This window comes from Dermochelys coriacea, chromosome 12 (assembly GCF_009764565.3).
Source record: "Dermochelys coriacea isolate rDerCor1 chromosome 12, rDerCor1.pri.v4, whole genome shotgun sequence".
NCBI classification, from domain to species: domain Eukaryota; kingdom Metazoa; phylum Chordata; order Testudines; family Dermochelyidae; genus Dermochelys; species Dermochelys coriacea.
The window spans coordinates 40,982,839-41,006,787 of NC_050079.1; the positions used below are offsets into that span (position 1 = coordinate 40,982,839).

At 57.7% G+C, this 23,949-nt stretch overlaps 2 protein-coding genes across 2 annotated transcripts; both read left to right on the forward strand.

The window, feature by feature from the left end:
• Positions 1-385: 385 nt before the first annotated feature.
• Positions 386-1,445, forward strand: MC1R (melanocortin 1 receptor). The gene has a single exon (XM_043495429.1). The coding sequence runs from the start codon at positions 498-500 to the stop codon at positions 1,443-1,445; it is 948 nt and encodes a 315-aa protein (XP_043351364.1). The 5' UTR covers positions 386-497.
• A 9,831-nt stretch (positions 1,446-11,276) lies between these two features.
• TUBB3 (tubulin beta 3 class III) lies at positions 11,277-22,711 on the forward strand. Its single transcript, XM_038368697.2, has 4 exons — positions 11,277-11,600; positions 17,151-17,259; positions 18,260-18,370; positions 21,308-22,711. Exons 1-4 carry the CDS (start codon positions 11,544-11,546, stop codon positions 22,381-22,383), a joined length of 1,353 nt encoding a protein of 450 aa, XP_038224625.2. The 5' UTR covers positions 11,277-11,543; the 3' UTR covers positions 22,384-22,711.
• The last annotated feature ends 1,238 nt before the right edge of the window (positions 22,712-23,949 follow it).

The following is a 23,949-nucleotide window of genomic DNA, read 5'->3' on the forward strand; positions in this document are numbered from 1 at the left end:
ACACTTCTCCAGCTCCTCACGTGGGTGTGTCCAGAGCCCCGGACGCCCCTGGGATCCAGTGCACAAACGTGGACGAGCATTTCACCCTCCTAGTCCTGCAGGTGCTTCTCTGGGTTCTTCCTTTTCTGAAGACAGTGTCAGTGACGAGGAGTTGGTCTCAGAGGCAACTTGAAATTCCTCAGCCCAGGGCATCTCCCTCCAGCCTTGGGGATTCCCCATGGACCTGCCCTGTGTGTGTTCCCTCTGCTGAAGTCCCACCACTGTCTGCTTTGGGTATCTTCTGCTCTCCGATGCACAGAGACTGTAAACACCACTTTCCAGGTTGCTGTACCAGGGAGAGTTGTTCTCCCAAGACTTGTTCCCTGAACGCTCCGAGGGAGCAGAAACGCTTGGCTTTGGTCTTGCCAGAGCCACGACAGCTGTGGTGGCTACGCCTGCTCCTGCCCGTGTTTGCCAGCAGCAGAACCTGCCTGAAGGCCTCCCCCGAAGCTGTCGCTATGTCAACTCTGGCTTCTCTGCAGATGCTGATCGACTCCCTGAACTCCACTGCCCCCAGCAACAGGACCAACGAGACGGCCAACAGGAGCAGCGCCTGGTGCCAGGGTGTCTTCATCCCCAACGAGCTCTTCCTGACACTGGGCCTCGTCAGCCTGGTGGAGAATGTGCTGGTGGTCATGGCCATCATTAAGAACAGGAACCTGCACTCACCCATGCACTACTTCATCTGCTGCCTGGCCGTGTCCGACATCCTGGTGAGCGTCAGCAACCTGGTGGAGACCTTGTTCATGCTGCTGATGGAGCACGGCGTGCTGCTCCTCCAGACCAGCATCATCCGCCAGGTGGACAACGTCATCGACATGATGATCTGCAGCTCCGTGGTGTCGTCCCTCTCCTTCTTGGGGGCCATCGCCGTGGATCGGTACATCACTATCTTCTACGCCCTGCGCTACCACAGCATCATGACCATGCAGCGGGCAGTGGTTATCATTGTGGGCATCTGGGTCGCCAGCACCATCTCCAGCAGCCTCTTCATCGCCTACTACAAGAACAGCGCCGTCATCCTCTGCCTCATCGGCTTCTTCCTCTCCATGCTCATCCTCGTGGTGGGGCTCTACATCCATATGTTCTCCTTGGCCCACCACCATGCCAGGAACATCTCCAGCCTGCAGAAGAAACGCACTGTCCACCAGATGACCAGCATGAAGGGGGCGGTCACCCTCACCATCCTGCTGGGGGTCTTCTTCATGTGCTGGAGCCCCTTCTTCCTGCACCTGACGCTGATCGTCACGTGCCCCAAGAACCCCTTCTGCACCTGCTTCTTCAACTACTTCAACCTCTTCCTCATCCTCATCATCTGTAACTCGGTGATAGACCCGCTCATTTATGCTTTCCGGAGCCAGGAGCTCAGGGAAACCCTGAAGGAAGTGGTGCTGTGTTCCTGGTAACTCAGGCACGGCCGAGGGGCTGAAGAGGCCTGTTGTAGCCGGGGTTCCTGCTCTCAGAGGTAACAGCATGGCCGACTTGCAGCCCAAAGCACAGTGCCCCCTAGTGTGCATGGGAGGCAGAGAAGCCGTTTGCAAGGGGCACGGGTCAGTTCCCATCAGGTGGCGGTGGCGGAATACCAAGTGGGGTTTTGTTGTGTGTGTTTTGTTTAGGGGGTTGGAGACAGTTTAGCTGCTGAACAGCACCCAGCGCCTTCCCAAGGGGATGCCAGTGCTTACGTCAGCCCATCCCCTCCGGCCTCCCTCCCACCCTGGGGCAGGTGCAGAACATGGTAGGGCCTTGGGCACAGCAGCTGCTGTTTCTGGCCAGCTTCCTGGTGAGGTCCCAGGGCACAGAATCTATGGTTCTCCCACCACTGGAGAAGCGCGAATGAGTCCCAGCCGCTCCAGGGTTGCTGCTCTGTTCTGTCCCCTAGTAGGGGTTCCTGTAACTCTCTTTGCTGCTTCCTGCCCGCGCAGGTAACTCTAGGCCAGGGTCTCCGTCTCGCACAGCCCTCAAATCCTGCTGGCTGGGAACTAGGGAGGCAATGAGTCTGCCCTTCTGCTCAGCTCGCTCCTGCTGGCGGCCTCCCACTCCCCCAGTTACTGGGCAAGAAGTGTGGAGGAGCCAGCAGGAGGGTCGGCGGGGTGGGGAGCACTCCCATTGTCACTGCTCCGACTCTATGGCATGCAGGGCTGCAAGGGACCTGGAGAGACCATCCCTGACAGGTGTGTGTCCAGCCTGGTCTTAAAAACCTCCAGCTTCCACAACCTCCCTAGCCAATTTGTTCCAGTGCTTAGCCACTCTGACAGGTAAGACGGTTTTCCTGATGTCCAACCTGAATCTCCCTTGCTGCAATTTAAGCCCATTGCTTCTTGTCCTGTCCTCAGTGGTTCAGGAGAACAATTTATCACCCTCCTCTTTATAACACCCTTTTATATACTTGAAGATTTTTAGCTTCTCCCTCTCCCCCCCGTGCTACCTCCCTCCCAGTCTCTCCTTCTCCAGACTAAACAAATCCAGGGTTTTTTTTCAATCTTCCCTTGTAGGTCGTCAGCCTTTCTAGCCTGTAGTCATTGTTGTTGTTTTCCTCTAGACTTTCTCCAATTTGTCCACAACTTTCCAGCAATGTGGCACCCAGAGCTGGACACAATGCTCCAGCTGCAGGCTAATCAGCGTGGAGTAGAGCGGAAGAATTACATCTTGTGTCTTGCTTACAACAGTCCTGCTAATACATCCCAGAATGATGTTCACTTGTTTTGCAACAGCATCATATTGTTGACTCATATTTAGTTTGTGATCCACTATAACCCCCTATATTTTCCTGTGGTCCTTCCTAGGTAGGCATTTCCCATCTGTATTTGCACAATTGATTGTTCCTTCCTAAGTGAAGTACTTTGCATTTGTCCTTATTGAATTTCATCCTATTTATTTCAGACCATTTCTCTAATTTGTCCAGATCAGTTTGAATTCTAATCCTGTCCTCCAAAGCACTTGCAACTCCTCCCAGCTTGGTATCATCTGCAAATTTTATCAGTATCCTCTCTATGCCATTAGCCAAATAATGTATGAAGATATTGAATAGAACCGGATCCGAGACAGATCGCTGCGGGTTCCAGCTTGATTGTGAACCATTGGTAACTACTCTAGAGTACGCTTTTCCAACTGGTTGTGCACCCCCTTATAAGCTGTATTTCTCTAGATTGTTTATGAGACGGCCATGGAGCCAGTAACAAAGGCCTCACTGAAGTCAAGATACCACATCTTACTTCTCCCCTACCCCTGAGGCTTGTTAAAAGAAGGATGTCAAGTTGGTTTGACATGATTTGTTCTTGACAAATCCACGCTGGCTCTTACTTATCCCCTTATTTCTCTTCCAGGTGTTTACAAACAGATTGTTTGATTATTTGCTCCATTATGTTTCCATGCACTGAAGTTAAGCTGCCTGGTCTGTAATCCCCTGGGTTGTCCTTGTTGCCCTTTGTATAGCTAGGGGTTGTATTTGCCCTTTCCCATGCTCTGGGCTCTCTCCCATCCTCCAGGCATGTGGGAGCTTGTCCGTCTGTCTGGAACTGCCTGACAATGGCGGGGGGCAAAGGACTATGGTGCCTGCTCTTAACATCGAGGCTTAGCCCCCAGGTTTCAGGAGAGTCAATCCTCATGCTTCTCCCAGGGCCTGCTGGGGGCAGAGGTAGGCTGCTGTGCCCAGCGCCAGGAGCTGTCACCCCCTTGCTCCTCCACTGCTCAGTGCTGAAGCGTGATGGGAATGGTCCCCTCCCCAGTCAGCCAGGTCTCCCGATGCCTGAGCAAACCTCGGGCTTCAGTGCTGGCCCCAGCACCAGGGAGGCAAGGGGCTGCCCCCCTTGGCACTGACCTCGCCCCTGGCCCTATCATCCCCCCAGTGAGGGAGGCAGGGGCACAGGGTAACTGAGGCACATCGCGGGGCAGTGACTCGCCAGAGGCTACACCGTGGGTCAGCACCAGAGCTGAGACTAGATCCTGGGAGTCCTGGCTCCTATGCCAGGGCCCATTCAGGACCAACCGTGGCGCTAGCCCCAGGCAGGACATGCCATGCTGTCCTGGCAGGTGCCCTTCTCCCCCATGTGGGAAGGACCAGGAAGCAAGTGGGGACAGCTGTGCCCCCCTAAGTGCCCTGCTGTGCCATCCCAACTGCCAGGAGTGGGAGGAATGGCCCAGCCTGCCACGTGTCCTCAGCCCGTCTGCTCTGAGAGACAGGGGCTGCCCCACGGCGCGGCGTCCTCAGCCCGGCCCTCTGAGAGACAGGGGCTGCCCCACGGCGCGGCGTCCTCAGCCCGGCCCTCTGAGAGACAGGGGCTGCCCCACGGCGCGGCGTCCTCAGCCCGGCCCTCTGAGAGACGGGGCTGCCCCACGGCGCGGCGTCCTCAGCCCGGCCCTCTGAGAGACAGGGGCTGCCCCACGGCGCGGCATCCTCAGCCCGGCCCTCTGAGAGACAGGGGCTGCCCCAAGGCGCGGCGTCCTCAGCCCGGCCCTCTGAGAGACGGGGCTGCCCCACGGCGCGGCGTCCTCAGCCCGGCCCTCTGAGAGACAGGGGCTGCCCACGGCGCGGCGTCCTCAGCCCGGCCCTCTGAGAGACAGGGGCTGCCCCACGGCGCGGCGTCCTCAGCCCGCCCCTCTGAGAGACAGGGGCTGCCCCACGGTGCGGTGTCCTGGGGGGAGCAATGGCAGGGTCTGGGAAGGGAGCCAGGTCATTTCCCTGAGGAATAGCACACTGGGCCCCCCCCCCGCAATCCGGGACAGGCCCAGGGGCTGGCAACAGGGATGGGAAAAGCCCAGAATGTCAGGCTGTAAAGCACATACCGTAGACACCCCCCACGCCAGCATCCCTCCCCCTCACACCCACCATAGACACCCCCCATGCCAGTGCCCCTCCCCCTCACACCCACCATAGACACCCCCCACGCCAGCACCCCTCCCCCCATGCTCACCATAGACACCCCCCACGCCAGCACCCCTCCCCCTCACACCCACCATAGACACCCCCAGGCCAGTACCCCTCCCCCCATGCTCACCATAGACACCCCCCACGCCAGCACCCCTCCCCCTCACACCCACCATAGACACCCCCACACCAGTGCCCCTCCCCCCATGCTCACCAGACACCCCATGCCAGTGCCCCTCCCCCTCATGCCCATCATAGACACCCCTCATACCAGTGCCCCCACATGCTCACCATAGACACCCCCAAACCAGCACCCCTCCCACCAGACACCCTATGCCAATGCCCCTCCCCCTCATGCCCCCATAGACACCTGCATGCCAGAGCCCATCCCCCTCAGACCAGTGCCCCTCCCCCATGTCCTTGATAAACACCCCCCCATGGTGTTGCCCATCCACCCACAGCCCCCCCGATGACACTCTCAGCTCCATACCCCTGGGGCATACGTTGGACACCCCACACTATACACACCCCAGAGGTAGTACCCTCTCTCCCCAAGCATGGCCAGTATTGGATACCTCTGCCTGTTCACGCCCGACCACATGCCCCATGGCTGGGGTTTCTCCCCACAGAAATGCACCGACTGGAAGCCGTGCTGGGACACCTGGTGCCCTCTGCCGCCTGGAGATTGCAAAGGCCTTTGTGCTCTGTCACGGGGTCCCCGGGTGAACTGCTCCCTACAAAGCCAGGCAGGACTCTGGGGAAGTCTCCTTTCTGGGAGCAGCCTGTCTGCAGGACACACAGCTCACCCGGCTGCCCCCTCCCTGGGTCTGACCTCGGAGCATTCACCATCCTCTGCCCCTCCGTGCGCTTCCCACAGCAAGTCCGCCCAGGCGGGGTCCTGGGGAAGCCAGAGGGTCCTGCCCCCCCACTCCGCAGTCAGACATGACTCTCAGCCAGCCAGTAAAACAGAAGGTTTATTAGACGACAGGAACATGGTCTAACACAGAGCTTGTAGGTGCAGAGAACAGGACCCCTCAGCCGGGTCCATTTGGGGGGGGGTCAGTGAGCCAGACAACCACATCTGCCCTTCACTCTATGTCCCCAGCCAGCCCCAAACTGACTCCCCGTCCAGCCCCTCCTCCTCTGGGCTTTGTCCCTTTCCCGGGCCAGGCGGGCACCGGATTCCTTTGTTCTCCAACCCTTTAGCTCTCACCTTGCAGCGGGGAAGGGCCCAGGCCATCCGTTGCCAGGAGACAGTGGCCATTTATGTACCCTGGCCCTTTGCTCTGTAACAATTACACCCCCTTATCCCACCACCTAGAGACTTAAGACATGCCTAGGGGAAACTGAGGCACCCCTACAGTATTCAGAGGAAACATTAAGAACAGTCCCGCTTTGTCACATTCTCCATTCCCCATCCGGGTCCATGCCAGCCCTGCCTCGTGCCTCCGCATACGGGCACATGCCTCGCAGCTATGCACATGTGTACTGCCCCCGTGGTGCAGGCAACTGTGTTACCCTCCGAAGATGTCTTGCTCCAAACCCGGTTAACCCCCATGTGGCCCCCCCCAGGCCAAACCCCACCGCCTGGCCAGCAAGCAGTGGGGCCTGGGTGCCAGGCTGGGACTAGGAGCAGGGGAAAGGCCTCTCTTTAAAGCCATTGATTTGTGGGGTGCTGAGCCCTGGCACTAGATGGGGCACCCTAGGGCCGGCCCAGCATAGGGGCCAGACTCTGGGGCAGCTCAGTGCGAGGCGAGGGGTACAATCCGCGCACGGGGATCATGTCGGCACCTGCCACCACACACCAGCGGAGGGCACAGGAGGCTGAGTTGCCTGGAGCAGGGTGTTCATAGAGCCCACAGACTCCTCTGCACTGGGGGCCTAGAGGCAGGCGGGGGGGGGGGTGCTGCCGAATGCCCTAACTCAGCATTGGCCCTCAACAGCCCTCCCCAGCAGAGTCCTGTGGGAAGCAGTGGTGGGGCTGGGCGCTGGGGCAGGCACATTTACACTCCCTGTCAGCATTAGGGAATCCGGAGCAGTGCATTGACTCCTATGGCTGTTATTCTCTGTGAGCGCAGCTGCCTCATGGCTGCGCTCACCTTCCTGGGCAAAGCCTGAGCTGCACCTGCTGGGAGCCGCCTCCCCACCACTCGGGCTGGGCGCTGGCCACTAGCCCATGTTCTCAGCAGATGTGTTAAATGTGACCTGCACAGGACCTGGCCAGCTGGAGCTTGGCCTTCTGTCTTCTTGGCTTTGCCACAGGCTGAAGAAAGCCTGCAGGGCTCCCTGGAAAGGGGGGGCTGTTTGCTGCTTGGGGGCCCAGGGTTTCAGGCCCCATCTGCCTTGTGGCAGGTCTCCAGATATGGTTGGGCACTGGAAGCAGCAGGGCGGGACTGTGAGGCATTTACTAAAGCACCATCCACCAGGTAGCTCTCTGCATCCTTTGGTGCCTTAACGTCTTTGGAGTCTTGCCCGGGGGGCCCGGAGAGCCCCAGGCCTTCACTGAAAGCAAACGCCGGTCCAAGAGGTGGCGGGTTTGGCGTGTAACCAAGCCCAGTGGGCGCCGCAGTTCAATGGGTGTTAGCCAAAGCAAGAAGCTGGAACCAGCCTGAGCAGAAATCAGTCGCTGCCACTCCCAGCTCTCACCAGCATCTGTGGAGCTCAGTGTGTGCAGAGCGCTGGCTCCAGGCAGGTTGTTTATTGCGGGAGGGCGGGGAGGTGGGGGAACAGGACACAGAGCCCCGGCCAGGGCCTATGCCCAGCTACCAACACAGACACAAAAGTGCAGCTGTGCTCGGATGCCCCCACAGGGCACCCAGGGAGCCAGCGGGTCAAGGCTCTGGGATTTGCTGGTAGAATTAGAAGTAGCATCTTTCCAGGGGCCAACTCCCTCCCCAGTTACGTCAGCTCCCTGCTCAGCCAGCGCATTGTTCTGCAGATGGGATATGTCAGGCAAAGCCACCTCCTACCCTGGGAGAAGCTAGTACGGGAGCCAGGACCCAGGGCTGCCTCTGGGATGGGTGCACCAGGCCCCTTGTGTTCTTGCTCAGTCGCAGGGCGTGGGAAGCTGCTATGGAAACCTGCACTGGAGAGTCCTAGAGAAAAGGTCACAGGGTTGTGAGGACCCTGGGCATTCAGTGGAAATGGGCAGAGGGTCCCGCAGCACCCACACCACCCCCAGGCACATGGCCAGGCTGCCTGTATCACAGTAACGGCCGTGGGAAGGGAAGGGACTTGGAGCCACAACAAAACCGGTTAAAAATCCCCGACCTGGGTGCAAAGAGGGGTCCATGGGTTCCCTATTCACTACCTTGCTATGACACTGGCACTGCTGCGGGGTCTGCTCACTGCCAGTCGCAGAACCTGCAGGACCATGCCCTGCGTCCTCCAGACCCTGTACCCTCTGTCCGTGCCAGCAACACAGGTCCCATGGAGGGACAATCATGTGGTGATCCCCCGGGTGAGGGATGCTGTGACCCCCCCATCCCCTGGGTGAGGGATGCTGTGACCCCCCCATCCCCTGGGTGGGGGATGCTGTGACACCCCTCCCCGTCCCCTGGGTGGGTGATGCTGTGACCTCCCATTCCACCCAGCTCAGGGGATTTTTAGCCGGTTTTGTTGTGGCTCCAAGTCCCTTCCCAGCTTTCTGCTTGCTCTGTTTTCTAGCTGGTGATACCAGGCCTCTATCTCCAAGCCCAGAGCTCCAGCCAAGGGGCTTCCTGCCCCAGCCAGCCGGGCTGGACATGCCGGGGGAGTGGCTCCCCTCAGCCTGCTGGCAGCTCGGCTGCTCTTCGGGATGAGCTCAAGGTGCAGTCCCTGGGCACGTGTGCTGGCCCTGGCTGCCAGGCAGGAGAGTCGAGGCGTGTTCACTGAGCAAGGGCCCTGCACTGTCTGTATCTGGCGAGGGGTGAGGCTGGGCCCGGGTGCCTCGCGCAGTGTAGGACTTGGAGGTCAGCGTTCCCAGGCCCAGGGGCTGTTCGGAGGGGGACGGTTGCAGTGGGGCAGTTTGGTGTGAGAGTTTCTTGCAGCATCCCAGCAATGAACTGCCCTCCAGCTCACCTCCCTCCCTGCCATCTCCTGCCAGTGTCCCAAGGGGGGGACCCGCCAGGGCTGGCAAGCCTGCCCCAAAAGGCAAGTACCTAACCCTGGGGAAGGACTAGGGAATCCAGAACCCAAGGGTGAGGGAGGGGAAGGGCCCCCACCCCCCGCCCTTGCCAACTTCAGAGCATCTCTCCATCATCTCCCACCTCTAGTGGCACCACCAGTACCCATTAGTGCCTTGCCCCATGGCATGGGCATCACTCCCCAGGGGGGCTGGGCAGTACCCCGCGTGCAGTGCGAGGGAACTCTCCTTGCTAGTGAGTTGGCATTTTCCCTTTGTCAGTGGTTTGTTAATGGAATTACAGTTCTTAGCATTGTACTTGCTGCATCTCTGAACCCCCCCCCATGCTCCCAGCTGCACCCCCACCCCCACATGCCAGCCTGGGACAGGCAAGTCCCAATTACCCCTTTCCAGTGACTCTAGGCCCCAAGCTGTGTTGCAGGGATGTAGGCTCAGCGGGCCTGATTCTGCTCTGCCTCCCTGGTGTGAATGGGACTTGCTGGGTCACTGGCACGACCCAGGAGCAATGCAGCTGCCAGTCCAGGAAGAATCAGACCCAGGGCCTGAATTGCTACGTGATACCCAAGGGAAGGTTGGACGGGGTCCAGGCTGATGCTGCAGGGGCAGCTGCTGCCCAGAGGCAGCTGGGTTGAGTCTGTACAGACACAGTGAAGCAGGCAATACCTAGGGCAACCAGAATAATTGAGCCAGCAGGGTGGGGTTGGGCCACAGCAGTTTCTCTCCCATGCCCTGGCTTCCCAGGGGGAACCACCCCAGTACAATAGCACCCTCAGGATTTGCAGGGCCAGTTGTGGGGCAGGCTCAGAAAAGCATCTCTCCCTGAAGGCTGCGCCCAGCCTGGCTGCTCCAGCTGGAGGGCTGTGGGTGGAACAAAGGGAGGTGACTAGCAGGCCTGGCCTGCAGTGCCTCTCCCCTCACACCGCAGTTCTGATGGGGTTTTTGTTCTTTCACTCTAGCCACAGCAGGTCCTCCCACATGTCCTCCTCGAGCAGGAGCTGGCAATTCCCCTGCCTCCAGCGGCCCCAGCAAGGGCTAGTTTTATGCTGTGCAAATATCCTGCTCAGATCTCCCCCCCCACCCTGCACCCTATGGCCAGTGGAGCCAGTAAAGCTGCTGTCCCAATCTCTCAGTATGTTAACCTTGGCTGGGACCATGCAAAAGGACTATAAAGCACCTGTCCGGCCCCCCTGCCCAGGGAATAACTCCACGGAGGGGTCCTTGCCAGCAGGTACAGTGACAGAGCTGCCCCCCCGCCACCCCCCCACAGGATCACCCGGTGCAGGGCCAAGCAAGGTCAAAGAGACATGGTGAGGCCTGGTTAGCTGCAGCAGAGGGGTAAGGGACTATGTAAGGGGCAAGACAGGAGCCAGCGAGGCCAGGGGAGAGTGGAACTCACCTCGGCCCTGCACCCACCAGTGCCAAGTGGCTGCAAAAGGGGCCATAAATCCCCCTCCCCAAAATACCCCCAGCACAGGGGCCTCTGAGGCAGGTACAGAGCCAGTTATAGCAGCTCTGGGCTTCCCTCCTCTTTATAACACCCTTTTATATACTTGAGCCCAGAGACAAGGGAGCAGGGCTGGGGCGGGGCAGGAGGGGAGGTGGGCAAGCTCTGCCTACGGGCTGTGCGTCCCCGGTGTCTGTCTGTCTAGGCTGTGAACTCTTCGGGATAGGGACTGGCTGCTCCTGGAGCCACCTCCACCAGCCACAGCCACCACCCCAGGCCAGCACCTGGCACAACAGGGTCCCCGTCTCAGAGAGTCCTTGGGCAACTCCACAATAACCCTGATTAACCCTAACAACACACTCTTGGGCTGATCTGTGCTGGCAGGTCCCACCTTCTGCTGAGGCTGGGGCTGCTCCTGCTTTCATTGGTTGTATAAGGGCAGCAGCTGAGATCAGGGCCCCCCACGCCAGGCTCTGCACAGACAGGCCTTGCTTCAAAGCGCTCAGAACGGCAAGGGCCCAGACAGGCTGGGGAGAAAGGATAGGGACACGTGTGGAGACACTGGGGCCCACGATCCAGACTGGCCACCACCCCACATGCATCCAGCGCTGAGCCCCTCCCAGGGGCCCCTTCGGTGACTTGGGCAGGTCACCCAGGGAGACTGGGTGGGTCCTAGCCCAGTGCGGGAACCACATCAGCATTGCTCACGGCCTGCCCCCTCATCCCCCCCAGCGGGGGACTCAGGCCGAGGGGCTCTGCCCCCTCCCCCTAACTGTATCTGGGGGTCCCCGGCTGCTCTCCGGGGCGCGGCAGCTGTTGCATTGTGGCGGGGAGAGGCGGCGCCGGGCGAGGGATGCGCTGGTGCTGATGCTGCAGGGATGTTGCAGTATTTGTAGCGGCGCCTGCTGATTGGTGGGCCGGCCCGGGGTGACGTCAGCGGCCGGCCCGGTGCAGCCGGAGGCGCCTATAAAAGGCTCCGGCAGGCACCCGGCCGCTTTCTGCAGCCCCCAGCCCGCTCCGCTCCTGCGCCCCCGAGCCGCCTGCACCAGCCACAGCCGCCACCCCGGGCCAGCATGAGGGAGATCGTGCACATCCAGGCGGGCCAGTGCGGCAACCAGATCGGAGCCAAGGTACCGGCGGGGGGGCGCCCCCTTCCCGGGCTGCGGCTCCGCCTTCTGCCGGGGGCGCCCGGGCGGGCTGGCCGGCCCCTTGGGTCGGGACGGACCCGCATCGCCAGCCCCAGCCCTGCCCGGCGCGGAGGGGGCGGGGGCCGAGCCGTGGAGGGGGTGGGCGGTGCCTGCCCCGCCCCGGGGCAGGGGGCGGTGGGGGAGAGGGGCGGGCGGCTCGGGGCGCTCGGCGCGGTGGCTGGGAGCGAGCGAGCCACGCCCCGGCACTGCGGAGCTGGGAACAAAGGGATGAGCTCAGCGCTGCGCCACCGGGGCCGGGCGCTCGGGGCCGGCTGCCTTCGCTGGGACCCCCCCGCCCGGGCCTGGCCGGGGGCTCCTCGGGGGCTAGCTGGGCGCAGCCCCGGGCCTGGGAGACGCTGTGGCGCAGGGAAACTGGCCGACATGGGGTGGTGCTCCAGCATCGCTTCTCTGTGCGCTCCCCCAGCCTCTCCCAGGGGCTTCTCCCACCGCAGGGCTGGGTGGGGCAGCTGGGTGGCCGCTCAGCCCCATCGTGCCAGGGCCGCACACTGCCTGTGGGCAGCTGGCCTAGATGTTCTGGGGGGCGGGACGCCTGCTGCAGATGGCACAGGCTGGGTGAGTGGCACAGACACGTGACACTGCTCCCTGCACAAACCCCTGCCAGCCCTTCCTCCTACCCTGTCCCCATCTGTGTGAGGGGCTGAGCCCAGTTCCCCAGCCTGAGTGCCAGGGCTCTGATGGGCAGAGCAGGCCTTGCAGCCCCGCTAACTGAGGGGCTAGGGTATGAGCTCTGTCTGGCCTGCCCGTAGGGTGACTGGCATAGGTATGGCAGCTCCTGCCAGGAGCATCTAAAAAGGCAAAGGAGGTGGGGCCCTTTGCTGAGCATCCGTTGTCTGACGCGTCTTAGGAGGAAAAACTGGAAATGAAGGAAGCCCCAAAGCTCCCTGAGATGGTGAGGGGCAGGAGCTGCCCTGCATAAGGATGCTGCCAAGCCCAAATGTCTCCAGCAGCAGTTTAACCTGCCCATCTGCCAGCAGGGATGTTCATGTGACTGGCTTTGTTCTGGCTTAACTGGCCAGATGCCTTCCATAATTGCAGGCTATGTGAGCTGGAGGCTAGAACCAAGGTCTGGGAGCCGAACCCTGCCGTGGGCCCAGGCAAACTCTTTGACCTCTGCAGCAGAAAGCAGGGCTGGGCTGAAAGGCAGCTGCTCTAGGGAAGTCAGGAGCCTGGTGCTACCAGGCCCCTTTGTCCCGACTCTCCTTCTGGGTTGGAGCCCCTGTGATCTCTTTAGAACCACCAGAGCCCTGGGCTGGGTCCTCTCTGGATAGCAGCTCGCTTTGTAGAGGAGTCTGAGGGAGATGCTGCAAGCCTGGGCTTTCTCGTGCTCTGGAGAAATGGTGACAAAGCAACCTCGGTTCTGGGGCAGAACAATAGCACTGAGCAGTCATACTCAGCCAGCCACCCCCCCCCCCGCCCCGACACATCAAATGTAATCAGGAGCCTCCTCCCTAGTCAGAGCTGAGGAGCAGCAGCTCAGAGGCTCGGTCCCTCTTTGTCAGGGGTGTCTGGTGGGATCTGGAACAGATTTCTCATCTTAGATTAGCACCATCCTGGGTGTGAAATGTGGCAATATAGATGGGCATTTGTCAGTCCTCTTCCTGTGGCCAAGGGGCGAATGGCTAGTAGGCAAACCAGGCTACAGCAGGGGCTTATGGGACATGGGAAGGTGTCTTTGTTACAGGCAGACACTGAAAGACATGCGGGGGAGTGGGGAGGCTCACTAACCCAGCTTGGCAATTTCATGTCAATTGCATGTGTAAAATCTTGTTGTCCGCTTCTCGAGACACCTGCTGCGGTGACTTAGTGTGAGACAGCTAATCATCAATCAGGCCTCTGGGGGACATCTCTGCCTGCTCTGAATATAGAACAAGGCAAGTCTGCCAGGAGACTCGGCTGCTTCCTGCCCTCTCCCAGGAGGGCTGGGGAGAGGGGGCTGAAATCAAATCAGTGCTCAGGAGTCCTTGTGCAGCTGTGGCTGAGTGCCCAGTAGGGATGAAGGGGGAATGCCTTGTCATTATCTTGGTTGCTGGAGAACACCTGCCACTAACAGGCCAAGTGGCTGGAGGAGGGGAGGCCAACTACCAAGTGGAATAATCAGCCCTGGAAGGTTGCCAATGCCCATTTCCAGGAGGGCTTATGGCAGAATCTTTGCAGCCTATTTCCCCATGTGTGTTGGGGATCAGCCCTCCCAGCGCTGGAAGTGAAAAAGCTCCAGGGCTGATGAGCTGGGGGATCATCCCCATGACTTGTCTCCCCTGGCTGGGACACAGCAGCGTGACAGCCCTAGATTCCCCCAGAGGGGATGAGAGGAGGGGGCAGTGCTGGTAGTGCAGGAGGGCAAGGACGAGGGACTGAGCCTGGGTCCAGTCTCCAGCTGACCTGAGTCCGGCTGGGGCAGCAAGAACCCTTGCTTACGTAATCCTTACCTTACCGCGCTGCTCCAGAACATGTCTCTCACTCGGCACTTCAGATGTCATTCCCTGAGCGCTCATTGTTCAGGGAACCTCTGTATTTGCTACCTGAGGAGACTCATTTATATGTTAATCAGCATGATTAATTCATGGGGAATTCATAAGCCCTGTAACTCACATGTCTGATCAATGCAGGATGCAAGCTGCTTTGAGTGGCAGCTCCATGGAGACTGCCTGTGTAGAGGTGAGCTGGAGCCATATTTGGGTCCTTGGTGGGTGATCCGAGCACTCTCCACTCCCTGGAGGTGAGGTGGGCTCTGAGCTCTGTGTGGTCCCTTTCACAAAGGGTCACTGGGGAGATGAGGTCAGCTCTGCACAGAGTGAGCATCTGAACAGAGCCCCACTGCAGGTAGACACTGCTGTGTATTTTAAGATCACCCTGACCTTGCAATCAGTTCCAATTTGTCCTCTTACAGCCAAGGCTGCTGCTGTAAATTAGCTCAGTTTTGTAGTGCTGGCACACAACATGCAGCATTGTCAGATGCAGGACGCATCCCCAATGCTCCCCCAAACAGTGTCCCGTCTAATGCATGTTTGCCAATACTCAGTTGAGTGAGCTTTAGTTCTAGCTCGGGCATTTGGCAATGAGTGTCTTCCCCCCCTTGTGAAGCTCCATACAAACAGCACACCCCTGGGAGAAGGAAGTCTCTCTTCCAAGGATAACCCCCCCACCATAGGCATGCCAGAGGGAGCAGCCCCCAGCCCGCTGAGGTAGGGCACTGGGAGAGGAATAACATGTCTGAAATAAAAATCAATACAAGGCCTCTGTGCTGTGCATGGGGGATGAGGTGCAGAGGCTGCATGGTGCCAGTGCAGTCTATAGGCTTGTCTCGGCCAGTGTTTCTCCAGGTACGGGGACCCTGCACAGATGGCGGCTTTTGTATTTGATTAGTTTGACCCCTGTGAAGGCACAGTGGCAGCAAGCAGCCCGTCCACCCCTCGTACAGCACATTGCTCCCTGCAATGCTGGGCCCTTGCTAAAACCTGGCCAAAGCCCAGGAAGTTGAGAGCAGCAGATTCAAATGTGTTCTCTGGCTTCAGGCATCTTTTGAACATGAAGCCAAAGCTTCCTTCCCAGGGCGCCACTCACCCTCCTGTCCGTCCTCCTTGGCTGTCACTGCTGCCTGTTATGAAACCCTGGAGAACAAAGACGAGCGGCTCAGCTATTCTGGAGGTAACTGGAGGTCAGTGTGTTGCAGCACCATGGCTAGCTCCCGTCTGGTGCAGAGCTGCCTGTTGCTGCACTGCAAGGCAATGCCGCAGTGTAGACATGACTGGCTGTTGGCAGACCTCGGCCCCCGTAGGCCGACGCGGAGCCCGGCTGAGATGCACACAGCATGCGAGGGGATTTCCCTGCGCTGCTAAAAGGACCCGGGCTCCCAACTCTGCAGTCTGAGCTGATTTGTAATGCATGTTGCTTAACCATTGAACCTCCAGGAACATCTCACTCTGCAGGAGCACTCCAGCGGCTGTCAGACTGACACAGCGCTTGTGCAGGATCTTCGCTCCCACCCAGGGCTCTCACTCGAACCTGGGCTCCCTGGCTAGCTGGGGGTTTGAATACCAGCATCTTAGCAGCCAACTCTAGCCCCAGTGGGGACTCCCCTGGTATCAGCCTGAGGAGCTCTGAGCTGCTCAAGTGAAGAGTTGGGCCCTGGTGTAAGTGAGAATCATGCCCCTTTACCCCACCACAGCATAAGGGCAGTATCGCCTGGTGGATAGAGCACTGGACTGTTGTTCAGGAGACCTGGGTTCTATTCACTGGCCTGCTGAGTGGCCTTGGGCAAGTCAGTTTCCCCACCTGTGAATGGGACTCTGGATGTAAAGCTTTGAAATCGACTGACTGACGCAAAGCGCTGCATTACCCAATGACAAAGGAGAGCCCATAGCACAGACCATCTTGTTGGATCCTGGCAGATTCTTACCCACTTGGTGTGTGGAGCCTCAACACAGGGGACAAACGTTTCACAGTGGGCTCCTCAGCCTAGCCGAGAGGTCTAATGCCATTCCATGGCTGGAAGGGGAAGCGACACAGATTCAGCCTGGAAAGAAGGTGTAAATTTTTAACTGAGCATATCTAACCATTGGCACAACTTAGCAAGGGCCATGGTGGATTCTCCATCGCTGACCACTTGTACATCAGGGTGGGATGTTTTCCTAAGCTCTGCTCTAGGGATTACTTGGGGGCAGGTCTCTGGCCTGTGCTGTGCAGGAAGTTGGACTGGATGATCACAGTGGGTCTGTCTGGCCTTGGAATCTGGGTATTTGGATAACTGAGAATTCAGGCCTTGGTCTCCAGAGCTACCCTTGTCCCTGAGCTGTGACTTGCTTCTGGGCACGGCTGGTCCCATTTGCTGGCTCACTGTGGAGCTCACAGGTGGCACCTAATCAATGTCTCTGGGTCAGCCTTCTAGTACCACAGGCAGCTCTGACTCTCCATGTGTCAGAGGAGGCTTGGCTAGCTTGTGACTGCAGAGCAATTGTCCCCTTCCCAAATCCAGTGCCTTGCCTCTGCCTTGCAATGCCCCTTGACTCCTTATCCCTTCCTGGGGCTAGTACTTAGTCAGACTTGCCTCTCTGCCTCCAGGTAGGGGTCAGGGGAATCAATTGTCAGAGACCCCTTCTATCTAAATTGCCAGAGGGGTTTCCTGGCAGCAAGGTGTCACTCCCCAGGGGAGCATGGTATTGAGTGTTAAGGCTAGACAGCATGCTAGAACGATGCTGTTGTAACCAGAGCATGCTATTGTAGGGACCAGCCCTGCACTGCGGTGTAGGGGGGCAGAGGTCACTTCAGAATCTGATTCTGGTCCTGCTCCTGGGTGCCAGGATTCACCCCACACTGAAATCATTGCTTGGCATTTGGAGTGGAGCAGTTTGGCTTTGTGTTCTCTGGAGAACAAAGGAAATAGGCCTGGTGCCTCTCCTAGCTCAATGCGGTGCCTGTCACTGCCTGGGTGCCCACAGCTACGTGCCTCCTGAATGTCCCCTGCTCTTTCCGCAGTTCTGGGAGGTGATCAGCGATGAACACGGGATAGACCCCAGCGGTAACTATGTGGGAGACTCCGACCTACAGCTGGAGCGGATCAGTGTCTACTACAATGAAGCTTCCTGTAAGTCCTGAGCTGGCTGCTGCAATCGTCCCGGGATGGGCTGACTGGAGCAGTATGTGAGGTCACAGGGTTTCCTCTCTGGCCCTTAGCAGTATTGCCCAAGGATACATGTACTTACCCTGAGCCTCCTCTCCCGTGTGCTCCGGCTGATCGTCCACCACAGTAAAGGGAAGCCCTGACCCCTCAGCCCAGGGGGAGCTGTTGTAACTTCCCAATGTCTCACAGAAAAGCCCCCACTGCCTCCCCGTAGGCAGGGAGGTTTGACTGTGAAATGGAGCTGTTCTGGGATGTCTGGCTGGTCCCTTCCATAGCTGCCTGCTCCCCAAGGTGCCATGGTGCGGGAACGCTGGGCAGGTGGCATGTCCAGCGCCTGGGGAGCAGTGGGAGCCTTGCCCCTCTCCTGGAGTACCCTCTTCTGGCCAGTCCTGGCTTGCAAGATTGTTCTGGGAATAGTTCCCTCTCCTCATCCCAGCCAGAGGAGGTTAAGGCAATGCCAGATGGTTACTGTGGTGCAGGGCTGGCTGCTGGGGTTAACAGGTGGGTGAAGCAGGCCCCCGACTCTGTCTGGAATGGGCACTGGCATGGGGCTGAGTGGACTCAGTTGGTGGTTGGCTTGTTGCTGCAAATGCCCCATCTGGCCAGAGGGGATATGACTGCCTGTGCTCCTTCCTCCCTTTGCGGCAGCTCTTTGGAAGGGAGGAGATGCCGTCGGGGTGCAGGAATGGGGAAATTCCCAGCTCTGCTCCAGTGCACTGAGTTCTGAGCTTGTCCCCCAAACCCGTACGGCCTTGTGCCGGCGCTCCAGCCCACAGAACGTAACGAGCTGGGCCCAGTTCTAATGGGGACTGGAGCACCACTGAGTAGAGAGTGCTGCCAATGCCCAGGGCAGAGGCTGGCATCTCAGCGGATGAGCTGGCTCTTCTGGACTCTAAGGCTAAGCAGTGGAAGCTGGTCCCATGGAGCCTGACAGTTTAGAGGGAACATGTGGTCTCTTTTCCAGCTCACAAGTATGTACCCCGGGCAATCCTGGTGGACCTGGAGCCTGGGACCATGGACAGTGTTCGATCGGGGGCATTTGGACATCTCTTCAGACCTGACAACTTCATCTTTGGTACGTCCCAGCCCCCTGCTGCTGCTCTAACCCCGTCCTGCCCTGTGGCACTTCTCTCTTGGCCGCTAGCCGGTCCATCCTAGCTGCCCACCCAGAGCTCCCTCACCCTGCTCCCCACGACACAGCTGCCTGCTGTCACTTCTCACTGGGCCATGTCTACCTCTGTGTTATTCCAGTGGTGCCTATGGACTGCTTAGCGGGAGGTGCTGCATAGCATGCAGATGGTCCCAGCCCAGAAGAGCTTAGTCTAAGTAGAGTAGCCAGACTGGGGTGTAGGAAGGAGACTAGCAGAGAGTGACCAGTGATGGGGCCAGTGGCCTGTTAGAACTGCATCTCTTGGAGGGAGGTGAATTTAGCTTTGTGGGGGGGGAGAGAATAAGCTCAGTGGGAGGAAAGTGAAGGAAGAGAGGACCTCGGAGGGAAGCGGGTGAGTGGGATGGGGTGAAGTGGGTGGGGGGTAGCTGAGATGGAGGGGCAGGGCTGGAGCAAACAGCTGATCAGCTCAGGGCAGAAAGTCTAGCCAACCTGTGGGAAGGTCTCTGAACAGGGACGCTGAGTCCTCCCCATGACGCTGAAGGCAGGAGAATGTAGGAAAATGCCCCTTGTTCTTTGCTATTCTGGGCCAGTCTACATAGATTCATAGATACTAAGGTCAGAAGGGACCATTCTGATCATCTAGTCCGACCTCCTGCACAGCGCAGGCCACAGAATCTCACCCACCCACTCCTATGAAAAACCTCACCTATGTCTGAGCTATTGAAGTCCTTAAATCATGGTTTAAAGACTTCAAGGAGCAGAGAAGCCTCCCTCAAGTCAACCATGCCCCATGCTACAGAGGAAGGCGAAAAACTTCCAGGGCCTCTCCAATCTGCCCTGGAGGAAAATTCCTTCCCGACCCCAAATATGGCAATCAGCTAAACCCTGAGCATATGGGCAAGACTGACCAGCCAGATACCCAGGAAAGAATTTTCTATAGTAACTCAGATCCCATCCATCTAATATCCCATCTCAGGGGATTTGGCCTATTTACCCTGAATATTTAAAGATCAATTACTTACCAAAATCCCATTATCCCATCATACCATCTCCTCCGTAAACTTATCAAGTAGAATCTTAAAACCAGATAGATCTTTTGCCCCCACTGCTTCCCTTGGAAGGCTATTCCAAAACTTCACTCCTCTGATGGTTAGAAACCTTCGTCTAATTTCAAGTCTAAACTTCCTGGTGGCCAGTTTATACCCATTTGTTCTTGTGTCCACATTGGTGCTGAGCTGAAATAATTCCTCTCCCTCTCCTGTATTTATCCCTCTGATATATTTATAGAGAGCAATCATATCTCCCCTCAACCTTCTTTTAGTTAGGCTAAACAAGCCAAGCTCCTTAAGTCTCCTTTCATAAGACAAGTTTTCCATTCCTCGGATCATCCTAGTAGCCCTTCTCTGTACCTGCTCCAGTTTGAATTCATCCTTTTTAAACATGGGAGACCAGAACTGCACACAGTATTCTAGGTGAGGTCTCACCAGTGCCTTGTATAACGGTACTAAAACCTCCTTATCCCTACTGGAAATGCCTCTCCTGATGCATCCCAAAACCACATTAGCTTTTTTCACAGCCATATCACATTGGCAGCTCATAGTCATCCTATGATCAACCAATACTCCAAGGTCCTTCTCCTCTTCCGTTACTTCTAATTGATGCGTCCCCAACTTATAGCTAAAATTCTTGTTATTAATCCCTAAATGCATAACCTTACACTTCTCACTATTAAATTTCATCCTATTACTATTACTCCAGTTTACAAGGTAATCCAGATCCTCCTGTATAATATCCCGATCCTTCTCCGAATTGGCAATACCTCCCAGCTTTGTATCATCTGCATCTTCAGTAATAAAAAGATTAAATAAGATTGGTCCCAAAACCGATCCCTGAGGAACTCCACTGGTAACCTCCCTCCAACCTGACAGTTCGCCTTTCAGTAGGACCATGAGACGTGCTACATCAGCGCTGCTGCAGCGCAGCTGGTGACGCCGCTCCGTGCTGACGGGAGAGCCCGCTCCTGTTGGTCGAAATGCCTCCACCTATGCAAGAGGCAGAAGCTGTGGGTGGGAGAGCATCTCACCCACATAGCCTCTGTGTGGACAGTGCATGGGTCTCTTGCATCGCTTGGAGGGGGGGCTCAAGCAAGGTAGGTTATAGCCACATAAGCAGTCATAGAGACCTGTCCAGAGGAGCATGCGATCAGGTGCTGCAAGGAAGAGCTCGGCTGCAATCCACGGTCCTGCCTGGCCCTTGATGCCTGCCCATGAGCTTAGCCCTGTCTGTCCCATTGCCCAGGAAACACGAGCAGTGTGTGTCCAGGACCTTCAAGAACATCTCCAAATTCACCACAACCAGCCCTGCCGCTCCCCTTCCTGTCCCCCTCCCTTCAGGGCCTCTACCCTTAGGCAAGACTGAATTTTTTTTCTGTTCTGAGCTCTCGCACTCAGCTGGTGGCTCCCCAGTGCCTGGCCCTGCTACACAACTAGCCTATAAGCCATTCCCTGGGGCTGTCTGTCCCTGAAAGCTGGCTAGTTCAGCTCTGGGGAAAGTCAAAAGGTCAGGGCAGCCTCATGCTGTGGGTGTCACCATGGGGGGCTGATCACCTCTGCCTTCCAGTGCCTCCAGACTGTCACATGGCTGCTCTCAGTGGTAGGTGGTGCCAGCCTGAGAGGGTTGATCCAGGCAACTCCCAGGCTTTGTTCTTATGCAACATCTAGCCCCTCTCATAGCCCAGCTCTGTGGCACAGCAGCCCTCCCTGGCCTATAGTGTCTGTTAAACCCAGTGGCTGGGCACGCCCAGGAGAGACCGAATTCCTGCAGCAAAAGGCTCTGGTCACTGGTCACACCAGACTCCCTACAATGGAAGCGAGGAGATCCACTGTGTCTTCTCCCCCACAGGTCAGAGCGGTGCTGGCAACAACTGGGCAAAGGGGCACTACACAGAGGGTGCCGAGCTGGTGGACTCTGTCCTGGACGTGGTGAGGAAGGAGTGTGAGAATTGTGACTGTCTGCAGGGCTTTCAGCTCACCCACTCCCTGGGCGGTGGCACTGGTTCGGGCATGGGTACCCTTCTCATCAGCAAGGTCCGTGAAGAGTACCCCGACCGGATCATGAACACTTTCAGTGTGGTGCCTTCGCCCAAGGTGTCTGACACGGTGGTGGAGCCCTACAACGCCACCTTATCCATCCACCAGCTGGTGGAGAACACGGACGAGACCTACTGCATTGACAACGAGGCCCTTTATGACATCTGCTTCAGAACCCTTAAACTGGCCACGCCCACCTACGGTGACCTCAACCACCTGGTCTCCGCCACTATGAGCGGCGTCACCACCTCCCTGAGATTCCCTGGCCAGCTCAACGCTGACCTGAGAAAGCTGGCCGTCAACATGGTGCCGTTTCCTCGCCTCCACTTCTTCATGCCAGGCTTTGCCCCCCTCACAGCCCGTGGCAGCCAGCAGTACCGAGCCCTAACCGTCCCCGAGCTCACCCAACAGATGTTTGATGCCAAGAACATGATGGCTGCCTGTGACCCACGTCATGGCCGCTATCTGACTGTGGCCACGGTCTTCAGAGGCCGCATGTCCATGAAGGAGGTGGATGAGCAGATGCTTGCCATCCAGAGCAAGAACAGCAGCTACTTCGTAGAGTGGATCCCCAACAATGTCAAGGTGGCCGTCTGCGACATCCCCCCCCGGGGGCTGAAGATGTCTTCCACTTTCATCGGCAACAGCACAGCCATCCAGGAGCTTTTCAAGCGCATCTCGGAGCAGTTCACCGCCATGTTCCGCCGCAAGGCCTTCCTGCACTGGTACACGGGCGAGGGCATGGATGAGATGGAGTTCACTGAGGCAGAGAGCAACATGAACGACCTGGTCTCCGAATACCAGCAGTACCAGGATGCCACGGCTGAAGAGGAAGGGGAAATGTATGAAGACGATGAGGAGGAATCTGAGGCCCAGGGTGCCAAGTGAAGCCTCTAGAGTGGGCCTGCATCCAGTTTCTTACCATGAAGGTCAAGCTCCTACAGCACCCTACTGTCCAGCATAGTCCTCCATCTTTGCTACCGGTTAGCTGAGTACTAGACAACAGCTATTTAGTTGCTTCTGATTAAGGGTTCCAAATTTTAAATCATTCAGTAGTTACTAACCATCTCCCCTCCCCATCCTTGAGTTAGCGCATCTGTACCCTGTCCTCATGACTCCAATCATGTCAATGACCCTGATGTTTGATTTTTTTTTTTTACTGGTTTGTCTATTTTTATTTTTTTGGAATACTTAATAAATGTATTGCTGTCCAGTACGTCCTGTGCAGGGCTGTCCTTGTTCCAGCCCCAAGACTTGGCAATGGGGCGTCAGACAGGTGGGTTTGGTAGGGAGCAGGGTGATGCCGCTTGTCAGTTGCGAGCAGCATGGGGGTGCTGTCCATCTCCATGTCCTGGGCAGCACATCTATTTGATTCCCCAGGGGCTAAAGCGAGGGGTTTGGGAGGAGCCTAATGAGGGTCTGTGGCAGTTGTGTGGGTGTCTTAAGCTGCTTTGAAATGCCAACCTGAATCCCTATGGGTGGAGCCTCCAGAGCAGGCAGACCCTTCCGAGCCACCCCCAAACATCACTTCCTAGAACTGCCCACAAGGGTAATGCACAGAATAGCTGTGTATTGTGCCAGCCAAGGACTCCCCAGCAGTTTAGTCTGTTCCTCCATGGAGCAGAACTGGGTGAAGGCGACGCTCCCCTCAGGCCCATCGACAGGAATTCTGGGGGCCAGGGCCAGGGCCATCCCTGGTGGGGCAGAGCCTGGGGCAAAGTGATGAATCCCCACAGGCAGACCTGGAAATGACAGGCCCCCAAAAGCGCAGGGCTCAGAGCGGCCTCACCCTAGGAGACCTGCGGCCTGCCCAGGCAATTTCTTCCTCCCTGTCAGCGGGCCTGCACCCACTCCACAAACATCCCTGCAACTGAGTTGCTGGAGTTAGTAGGGGCGACTGTCTGCTTGTAAGAAGCATTTATCCTTCAGTCCTGACACCCTAGAGCCCTATCCTGGGTCTGAGTTGGCAGAGGGGCCAAATGACAGATGTGGGACAAAGGCTTGCAGAATCCTCCAGAGGAGGCTTTTCTAGCAGGATTTCAGTTCCCTGCATCATGCTAGCCAGACCCTGCGAGCTCTGCAGCTGGCTGGGCCCAACTCCAACAGGGAAGTCTCCAGCAGTGGGGGGGTAAAGCAGACAATAGAGGCTCTTCCAGATGCAGCCTGGACTGACTGTCCCCCACATATGCTTCACTTTGCCCCTACACTCTTAGTACGCTCCAGCTGTTTGGGTTGATAACTGCTTTGCAGAGGGGGAGGCAGGTGCTGGAGGCGGCAGGGTGACATGGGACCTATGGCATGCTGGCAGGCTGTCTGGAGTTGTGCTTATCCTACCTTTGGGCTGGGAAATCCACTTCTGATCACTGCTGAAACAACTAACAGAGGTAGTTCCCATCTCAGCTATTGTTTCAGGCTCTGCAGACTCAACGCTGCCCCCCCTTTCGCGGCCCAAAG